The sequence below is a fragment of the Meleagris gallopavo genome, chromosome 2, assembly GCF_000146605.3.
Source record: "Meleagris gallopavo isolate NT-WF06-2002-E0010 breed Aviagen turkey brand Nicholas breeding stock chromosome 2, Turkey_5.1, whole genome shotgun sequence".
In the NCBI taxonomy this organism is placed as follows: Eukaryota; Metazoa; Chordata; class Aves; order Galliformes; family Phasianidae; genus Meleagris; species Meleagris gallopavo.
This window is the reverse complement of record NC_015012.2, coordinates 85,212,947-85,223,911: the sequence shown is the minus strand read 5'-3', so window position 1 is coordinate 85,223,911 and position 10,965 is coordinate 85,212,947. Positions and strand designations below refer to the sequence as shown.

General features: G+C 33.5%; 1 protein-coding gene across 1 annotated transcript in view; it reads right to left on the bottom strand.

Annotated features, from left to right (window-relative positions):
• LOC109366375 (CUB and sushi domain-containing protein 1-like) overlaps window positions 1-10,965 on the bottom strand; it is a 27,044-nt gene that overhangs the window by 529 nt on the left and 15,550 nt on the right. Inside the window, exons 8-10 of the mRNA XM_019613583.2 lie at window positions 8,118-8,306; window positions 6,577-6,750; window positions 4,206-4,388 (exon numbers count right to left, since the gene is read on the bottom strand). Of these exons, the coding sequence (XP_019469128.2) occupies window positions 4,206-4,388; window positions 6,577-6,750; window positions 8,118-8,306 (546 nt within the window). The remainder of the gene's footprint in view (window positions 1-4,205; window positions 4,389-6,576; window positions 6,751-8,117; window positions 8,307-10,965) is intronic.

Genomic DNA, 10,965 nt, shown 5'->3' with positions numbered 1-10,965 from the left:
AGAGAGAGAGAAAAATATAGTGATCAGTTATTTTTAATCAGCTTACCTTTTAAAAATCTGTAGCAAATATCATTAAGCAAATATTATTGAGTACAATTTTGAGTAGGAGATTACAGTCGTTACACAGAAGTATAGTGTAGAGACCATAGCTCCTCCTTCCTTAGAGAACTGGATGAATTTCACTCATAATGATAATAAAACAAATTGAATTTCACTCATAATGATAATAAAACAAATTGAAGACAATTTGCAGATTCTGCTCAAGGTGCAACACAGACATGCACTAGGAAAACATGGATGCTGTCATTAATACTGAATGTATTTATGGAATTTATGCAAGGACATTCTGATGCTTAACATCTGCCCAAACAACAGTTTGATAGTAATTGCCTTTAAAATAATCACACACTGTACATATAATATTTATTTTACTTATGGCTTTTACTCATATTTGCTTAATTCAATTTATTGCATTCTGAGAGAAATGATTAAGGCTTACTATTTGCATTAGTAATAGAATGACAGATTGGAGATGGAATCCATTGCAGAATGGATTATGCTGGAAGGAATCCCTGGTCCAATCTCACTGCTCAAGCAGGGTCAATTAAAGCCAATTGCCCAGGACCAAGACCATGCGGTATTTTGAATACCTCCAAAAAGATATGTTATATGACCTCTCTGGGCAACCTGTGACAGTGTCCAGATGAGAGCTCCTATGCTTTAGTTTTGCCCACTGCCTCTTTTCCTGTCCCAGGGCAACAATAAAAAGAGCCTGGCTCCAACCCCTTTGCACCCTCGCTTCAAGTGTTTATACACACTGATAAGACCTCTCCCAAACCTCTTCTTCTCCAGGCTTACTCTGAGTATCACTGATGTTTAGCATTATAAGTGCCTTTTTTTAGTTATGGTCCTCAGACAGGAGGAAAAAGGGAGAGGTATATTTCTCATTATTACTTCCATTGCATTGTTTTGCACGTTAGATAGAAATACAATACCATAGTCCTGGCTTTTCACTGCTCTAGAACTGTTACAGATGTCTCCGTATATTCCAGGTTTCTTTGAAGGAGTCCCTGTTTGCTCCCAGATCATCTGCGTTTTTAGTATAGACAAAACTATAAAGGATTTGTCTTTATGTTGCTTTGGATTACTAAGGCATTCATAGAATCATAGAATCATTAATGTTGGAAAAGACCTCTAAGATCAGCTAGTCTGATGCCCACTAAATCAGGTCTCTCAGTGCCATATCTACATATTTCTTGAACATCTCCAGGAATAGTGACTCAACCACCTCCCTGGGCCACCTGTTTCAGTGCCTGACCACTCTTTCAGAGAAGAAATTTTTCGTATATTCAACCTGACCTCCCCTAGTGTAACTTGAAGCCATTTTCTCTCCTACTGCAGTAATAAAGAAATATATGCTGTTCAGCTATAAAAAAAAAAAGTAAAAAAAAAAAAAAGTGTTGACATAGCAAACTGTAGTAAATAGAAAAGCAATCTGAAAGAACAGGCTCACCTCCACCTTGCCACAACCTCCTTTGAGAGAGTTGTAGAGAGCAATAAGGTCTTTCCTAAGACTTCTTTTCTTCGGAATGAACAATCCTATCTCCCTCAGCCACTCCCCATAAGGCCTGTACTCCAGATCCCTCACCACCTTTGTTGCCCTTCTCTGGACACACTCCAGGTCCTCAATATTTTTCTTGCAGTGAGGGGCCCAAAACTGAACACAGTACTCAAGGTGCAGCCTCAATAGTGCCAAATAAAGGGAGACAATCACTTCCATAGTCCTGCTGGCTACACTAGTTCTGATATAAGCCAGGATGCCATTCATTAATTATTCAATGTGTTGACACTGTATTTGAACTGTCCTGTATCTTATTAGAGTTTTGGATGACCTGAGTCTGAACTCATAAAGATAGTGTGAGGTGCTTTTTAAAGAATATATGTGCACTGACCTGCTCACCGCAAACTTTGCTGCAGCAACATTTTAAATGACTTTTGCTTTTATGAGTAGGGAGAGAACCACAAATCTTACAATCTCTTCTGATCATAATGCAGTGGATAATGGTCTCATATGGCCCACTAAAGCCTCAGCCGAAGATATAAAAATAGAATGCATTCTGGAATAATCCAGTTTCCAAATGAAATATGCTTCATATCAGCTAATCCAAACAGAAACAGCCACAAATGCTTTTCTTTTCCAGGTGAGTAGTTGACCATTAATGTGTACTTTCCTTATGAGTCTATCAAAAGTTGCTTGCAAAATGGTTACTATATGGTACAGATAAAAACAGTACAACAAAGATACAAATGAAATATAAAGAAAAGAGAGAAAAACATATGAAGAATAAAGGTATGGTATTTATCCACAATTCCCAGCTTTCAGCTACAAATACTAGGACAATATGATGACTTGAGATTCTGTCTCTTTCTGGACATGAGACAGAACCCTGATACAATCTATTAAAAAAAAAAAAATCAGCTCATGCATCCTGCAAAAGTTGTTACAGATGTTCATCTTGAAGCCTGAAGATGGTAGAGATTACTAATAGAAATGCTATGTTTTATGCTGCACTGCCAGCTTCTATTTTATGCAGATTTTCATGGTTCCATGCATGATATTGACTGTAGGTGTTGATGCAAATCATATGCACACTCTTTCTAGTAGGGAACCTTAATATCTTCAAGAAGAAACAGCAGTTCTCAGATTTATGCATGAGGGGATGTTTATAGTGCTTCTGAGGTTACCTGGGCTTTTCTCTGTTGTCTTTAGATCTCAACTTTTCTCAAGGTTTTGTGCGTGAAAACATTTAACATCAAGACCTTCAGTGAAAAAGACAACGAGGACTAATGACAATGACATTCCAAATAAGTTTCTAAATATAGGAATGTTAGAACTGATATGGAGCCAGGGTTATCAATTCTGAAGTGATTTCCAGCAATTCTGCCTATGAGGAAATATGCATTGGCAGGAAGCCTTTTAAATATTCTTGGGTTTTATAAGCATTTTGAGGTCTTTGATGTTCTGTATTAATTACTTTAGCAAATGCTAAATCACTCAATCACAGGTTCAAACAAAGGGATTAACATACTAAAATTTTATACAGTGTGTGACTTCTGGATAGGTGGAATAAATACCAGCTCTCTTTAATGCCAAGCTGAGATAAAACCAGTTATAAACTGAGAATTTGTCACTGTTACATGCTTTACACAGTGTATGCAGGGCTGAAAAAATGGTTTCCCCATAATCTCATTGTTACTTATACTGAACAAAAAACAATCCAAGCAGAAGAGAAAAATTGAAAGAAATATTTCTTTTCTTTGTTTTTCTGGAAACATAAGGCTTAAGAGAAAAAAAAATACAAAAATCAGCAGTGTTTCACACACCACTGATTGCCACTGACTGCTGCCATCTTTAACGTCTCTAAGACAGAAAACAAGAAAGGACACTGAAGAACTTCAATTTTCTCCTGTAAATATTGACTCTGTGCCTACTGCCATTTTAATATATTTAGAAAATCAATCTGTACTGAGGAATACTGAAAAATAATAATTGTTAGATGCTAATAAAATATCATTAATAAAATATAATATTTTATACTATCTTCCAGTTTATAGATTAGTATATCAGACATGAGATACTACAGAATCCATAAACTACTATTTTCATTTCATTCATGTGTTTTCCAGAAATACTGTTTTCTGTTTTTCTTCTGAAAAGTATAACATGGAAATAGTCTTTCATAAAATAAAGTCTCTAAGAAAAATTAACTTATGTGGAAAAATATTGTTCTTAAGAAAGCAACACTATTTTGTCATTTGTTCAGTTCTTGATTCCTAGACACTAGATAGAAAGACATGAAGATGGATGATGGCTTTATTTTTATCAGTGTTATCATATTTTCAATAAGTGGCATGTTTTAAATTTCACATTTTACCTATCTTTTCTCTATTTCCAGACTCATTAGTTGTTGAACTAGAATTACTTTCCCCCAGTCTTTTTTATAAAAACAGACTCTATAAAATCTTAAATGTTTGGACTTTTGTTTTTAATCAAAATATAATTTGCTTGCAAACTATATCAAATTTCTGCAGAAATACTTGAAAGCACATTTTTGTCATATATTTCCTTTTTAATTATATGATACAATTCCATTTATAAAGTATTCAGTGGTGCCAGAAATAGCAATGGCATCATGAATACTTACCTTCACACACAGGCTGTATACCTGACCAAGATCCATTAAGCAAGCATGTTCGTTCTGAAGATCCTCTCAGCTGATAACCCATTTCACAGGAGAAACGAAGCAAACTTTTTATTTTGAACTCATCTCCTAGTCTAGACCCATGGGCTGGTATTCCTGGGTCATCACAGTAACCAGGATTATTTCCTACAACAATACAACACAGAAGAATTATTGGTACAGATATTATAGGTAACTATAGTCGCAGTATGGATTCTGTCTTGCGAATAATACTTCTAGCTGGATTATTTCTATCTCGTAGGTCTGATTAACCAGTCAGTCGCATTATCATAAGAAGTGGCTGATATAGTAAGTGCAACACAAGGTTGTCAAGGAGGTATAGTCTCAATATCAACAATTTATTATAAATTGTGTTATATTTTTTGTTTATCAGTCTTCATTATTTTCTTTGAGACTTATATCTCTAGACTGAATTTCTATTCAGAGCTTTTGTATTATACAAAATACTCCAACACAGTTCCTTAGGTTGAACTCTGTCTTCTTGTATATATATATATTTTTTTTTTACCAGACACATACTTCTTAGATACACAGGACAAAGCCTTGAGCAAACCCTGAGATCATATTTACAATCATGCTTTCAGACATATATTAATATATTAAAAAACAAAACAACAACAAAAAAAAAACTCCAAGCAAATACAAGTTTAAAGCATTATATTAGGGCTGTTTTTCCTGCTCTCTTAACATAAACCCAATTAGCTGTCTCAGTTGTCCAGAGCTCAGTCATTCTTTGATATTACGCATATAATTTTTTATTTTATTTTTAAATGGAATCAGCTCCTGATAACTACCAAAAAAAGTGTATTTAGTAACACAATTAAAAATGCTTTATAGGAGCAAGGAACTTTTAAAAAATTATCATTATTTTTAATTAACAGAGATTGTTCTCTCCTTTTCCTACAGAATTCCTTTGCTCACTAGATGCTTTCAGACCAAATTCAAAATTAGATAATTAAATTCTGCATCAGTAACAATGTTTTAGTTGCACTAAATACATTTTCAGCTCTGAAGAGAATTTTTTATGGTTTAAAAAACTATATTTTTATAATATAGATAGAAGTCTCTAAAAATATTATCACACTGAGGACTATTATCCGAAGAGTTTCAATTTCTTTCCACCAAAATCAAAATTTCCCTTGTGGTGGGAAATATTAGATAACAGCACTTGAGGGCTCTGACATTTGAAATGTTAAAGTCTTGATGCAATCTCAGATCTGGCAACCTTTACTGAACAAAAAGGTGATGGACATAAACCTGAGCTTAAGATAAGCAAGAAAAGGCCAATTCCGTGTGGAAATGATCCACATGATTGTCCTGCAGAGAATCTTTTCAGGTCTAGACCATGACAGCAGTGAGTATCACAGCTGTGAGAAGACTCTAATTAAACTTTCCTTTTTAAGCAGCAGAGAACAGAAAGGAAACATGATTGATTTAAATTTATTTCCTTCCCACAGTGCTTCAAATCCTGTTCCTTAGAGAATTAGTTTATAAATGGACAATTGTCAATGAACACTTATTTAAAGTACACATTTAAATATCTTACATCTATTTGAATTAATAAGTAAATCAAATCCAAATTGAATCATATCAGACAGTGAGCATGTCCAAAGGCTTACGAGAAAATATAAGATTCTATAATGCTAAGAAATGGAACAACTTTCTCATAAAATTTTCTTCCTCAACTTCACAGGTTATCTTTTTTACATAAATACACTGAGAATGTCACTAATAGTTACTCCACTTCCACAAAACTAAATAATTTTCTATGGCTCCTTTTAAATTTGGGAGAAGGGGGGAGAACACAGTGTTCTTATGCTTCTTGACAGTGCATAAACATTGCAGTTTTTTTGTATTTGCATATTGCATTATTGCTACTAATAAAGAATATTTCTGTTTGTGAAAAGCAAGTCATATGGTAAGAAGCTTTTCAGCTAGTATCTTTGCTGTGATGTTTTATAAATAATCATTTTTACATGTGACAATCTTTGTTTACTTAATAGGGACTAAATGCATACATGTAAGTCAGAACTAACAGTTTTAAATAGTGTTTTGTGGCATCTATTTACTGCAATATCCAACAGTATCATCCAACTAAAGAAAAAGGTACCAAAGCAATGACAGAGAAAATGAGAACAAATGTTATCAAGTATCTCAATAAACTATCATAATTCAGCTGAGAGGCTTTTTAATAAACTAAAATATACCTGGAAAAGAATCAAAATAAGTATCTGACTACAGTTAAAAACTGCTTGAGAATACTATCATTCATGTAATTACAAGGTGACATTCGGGTGACAGTGGTTACACCTACCTGAACAGTGAGGGAGAGTCCCACTCCAGTGGCTATCTTCTTGGCACACCCTTGTAGAATTTCCTATGAGCCTTCGACCCGCTGTGCAAGAATAGTGAATTATGGAGCCATACGTAAATTTGTCTCCAGAAAGAACTGCATTGGCAGGTACCCCAGGATGTCCACAAGAAATGGCTAGTGAAGGAAAGGGCACAATATTTAAGAGGTTTTTATGATGCAGGAGAAACCTATTACAACCTTTATCTACAAAACTGGTACACAAAGTAGACTTATTTCTGGAACTCTGTTCCTTCTCAAGTTACACAGATAACATACTGGTCATTTGTAATACTAAACATAAAAACTACATGTAAAACTAAGTTATCTAGCTTCCCTTCTTGTTATACACAGCATTCTTTCTTCATTTTTTTTCCATTCGTAATTCTAATTTGGAAACTATAGACATTTTATCTGTTAAGGACAGGAAAGAAGAACAGAAGAAGGTTATTATTGCAATGTGTTTCTTTATTATAGATAAAATAATAATGAGTAGCTTTACCGTGCCTACAAAATAACTAGAGACAATTCGCACAGTATAGAGAAATAAATACATAAATACAAATGTGGAATTATTTTAAAATGTATTGCACTAAGTAAGCAAGAAGAAAATATATTACTGATCATTCAGGTAAATTATGAATCACCTTAAGTTAATGTGTGATTTTTATTTGAGAAAAAAAAACAAAAACAAAAACAAACACCTATACAGGTATATAGTTTGGATATAGAATAATTTGAAAACTAGAAGTTAGATCTGTTACATGAAGAAACATTCATAAACTAAATATGAGGCAGAAATAAAATTCTAAATGCATTTTGTGTAAAATTTAAGTTACCCAGTGCAGAAAGGAAAGCAAAGAAATTATGTTTTTTCCTAACTCTAGTAAACAGTCACTCAACCTAAACAGGGAACACTGAAGCAAAAGCAACTGAACTTGAGCAGGTATATCAATTACTGGACCTATGGTCAAAGATATTTATTAAAAAAAAACGAAAAAAAAAAAAAGGAATTGTTCCTGATATCCATTAAAATTATTTGCGTATTATTTGCATTTTGTTGGCTCAAATGACAAGGTCAAATTCAATGCACGATGGATTTCTGCCAAAAGGCATGGTCCTGACCATCTCTCTTTCACAGCTCCATCTTTCTGCTGCTTTCCTTGAGATGGCACAAGCATTTACGTGGCAAATGGTAATAATTTTAGATTTCTCTAGTTGTTTTCAGGTATGCACCAAGAGGGAAAATCAATCTCTATGAACTGGCACTTGAAAAAAAATGTTTCACAGTTCCCTCTAAAATAATTTTCACATGTATAATTAAATTTATATGCCATGTCACATTAATGGTTTTTTTGTTTGTTTGTTTTTTTACCGAACTGTAGAATTTGCAGTATGTTCCTCAGTACAACTACAATTTTTTTTTTCCTATCATGACTAAAATTCATGAACCATTCTCAAATGTTAAATCTGAATAACTACTGTTAGACTGAATGAATACTTACACAAACACTTTGGCAGTGATCTATCCCATAAGCCGTTAGATTTACAGGTCAAAGCAGATGAGCCCAACAGATAAAAGCCCTTCTTGCAATGGTATGCCACACTTGTCCCATATTTGAAACTTTCAGGATAATTCTGTTGGCCATGTCGAATAGCATTTTCAACAAAACCAGGATCAGAACAGTTCACCACTGTAAGACAAGCAGTGATCATCATCATTTTTATGTGAAGAAAACCAAACAAAAATGAAACTAGTACATCATTTAACAGTTAAAAAAAAGAGAATAAAAATTAGGTATCATGATGATGCACATAAAGCAACTTAGTACAGTATTATCTAGACTGATGAAGAGACATGGTTCACATGTAAGAGACCTTTTTCTGAGGTATAATCAAGCTATGTAAAGCTACAGCATTTCTGAAGTGAAATCATTTGAGTTTTGATTTATGCCAAATCCACTGAAACCTTTCACCAAATGAGCTGCATTTAGCTTACATTACAACCTTTATTTTCTACTTATGTTTTCTACTACTCAAATTTATTTAAATTTAGTATTATAACCTTATAAATGTTAAAAAATTACATCTTTCTAACCATTCTACGGTTCTATGAATAGACAAAATAAATATTGTTTACACTAGAAGTTATTGACAGAAGCAAATATCATTTATCTCCCGATGTTTTTTTCTGTCCCTTAAAACAGACCAAAAAACCAAACTCCTGAAGTCCTAAAATCTCATTTGTCTCGTGAAGCTGCAAGACTTGGCTGTAGAATCTTTTCCACTTGCTCTGAAGAACTCTGAAATTTCATGTTTCTAAAGATCTCTAATTTTAAGTATTCTTTTAAGATAACGTATTCTTTTTAGTTTACACAAGAAATAGATTTCATTATTTCATATTGTTTCTTTTTATCCCATTGTTATTAACCACTGTCAAAAGGTAAATCTGAGAGAATCTTGAGAATGAAAATAGAATATTAATGTAAGAGTTATATCATTTCCAGAATTACATGCAATACATTTTAAAACTTCCTTAAGCATTGAAAAGTCTCAGGAAAGCACAGTAGCTCTGAAATGACTGCCCTTTGTCAAACATGCTTTATCATGTGCTTGAAAAAAAAAAAAGTAAATATTTCTACCCTTTTCTTTCCCCCAGAATGACTTTTTTTTTTATGTTTCTATTTTATTCAGGTAAGAAAATACGATATCATTAAAAAGCTTTTTTTTTTCCTTTTAACATGATAAATAATTAATAATTCTACTTACAGGGGTTTGCTGCCTAAAAAAAATTTGACTCTTATTTTTAATATTAGATTAAAATAGTGACAATGGCTGAAAGAACAGCTTTGAAACAGAGACTGTATTCATGTTGTTTATAATTTCACTGCAACTGCTTTACGATGAAGAACATTGCATTTGATGATATATTTGCTATATTCACAAAGTGCCTCCCAGACAAGGTGCTTTGGGAAGAAAAGCAAAATAATGTTTTGTATTAAGTTTTAAATGAGGGCCAGAAATGCAGCAGATGCACCGGCAGTCATTTTTGGTGGAACCAGGAGGATAGTAGGCATCTACAAGCAAAAACCTTCAAGAAAAAAACACCTTACAGAGAAAAGAATAAATGCAGGCAAGCTGTCAGGCCTTAATCAGTCACATCTGGGAATTGTGAGAACTCCAGGTTATAGTAAAGTACTATTTCTTCAACTAGAACACTGTTACAAAATATTTCACAAATAAAATACTGTAAAAGAAATAAAATAAGTGATAACATAATTTTAGAATTTCTACTTAAGTTATTCCAAAAATAAGCTAGTATAGGTAGCTTTCTATTTATTTCCATGGAAACCACAACAATAACACTATTAGATAGAGTAAATTCTCAGTTACAAATACTATTTTTCAGTAGTCACCACCTCTCCTTATGCATTTTTGTCAGTGATGAACAGGAGCCTTCATGCTGCATTTGTAAAGATCTGCATGGCTGTCTGTCATGACTTGTCTTTCACGTTATTGATGCCACCTGCTGAAATGCACCACCCACCACCTCACTGTGCTCACATCCACTGCTTGGTCTCTATAAGTATTCAGCAAGTGTTGATGAATGTCAATTGCTTCCATTTCTTCTGCATGCAGGAATTCAAGGACACACCCTTGCTTCATACGCACTTCTGTGTCAGATACCATTTTGTCAGACTGCCCCTCTGCAGCCATCTGTCACATGGCAACAAAACCTAATTAAATATAGCTGGAAAACTTCAACCTCTACTGTCATAACACCAATATTCACCACTGATGTCATGGGCCAACACAATAAAATAGGAGCATTACTTTCAGAACTGCCTTCGTATTAGTGCACAAAATTATTTTTCCCAGTGCAATTTAGCGAATGTCATTTGTATTAACCACAAATATACACTGGTTCAGTAGAGATAGAACACTGAAGCTATTTAATCAAATTCTTTGAATAGCAATACCAGCAAGTTTTACTCAAATAGAACAAAAAAACAAAAAGTATTGAAAAATTCTCACTTTATTGAAGGTTTTTCATATTCATAGAGGAATATAAATTTGTTTCAATTTTTTTCCCATTCTACAAATTACTTAAGTCTTTCCCAAGATAGAGTTTTTAATATATATTCATTAGAGCTGTCCCTTTAACTTCTTAAAACTTAAGCTTTGGTTTAATGAGTATGCCTGACAAGTTAGCTTCTGTGAAGCCAGTAACAGAAAATAAGAAAATAGACCATTGTCTCATGAACGTGTATTGGTCCAAATCTACACAGAAGCAATTCTAACTGAATTAACTTTGAAACACAACAGGGGAAAAACAAAACAACACAACTCTGC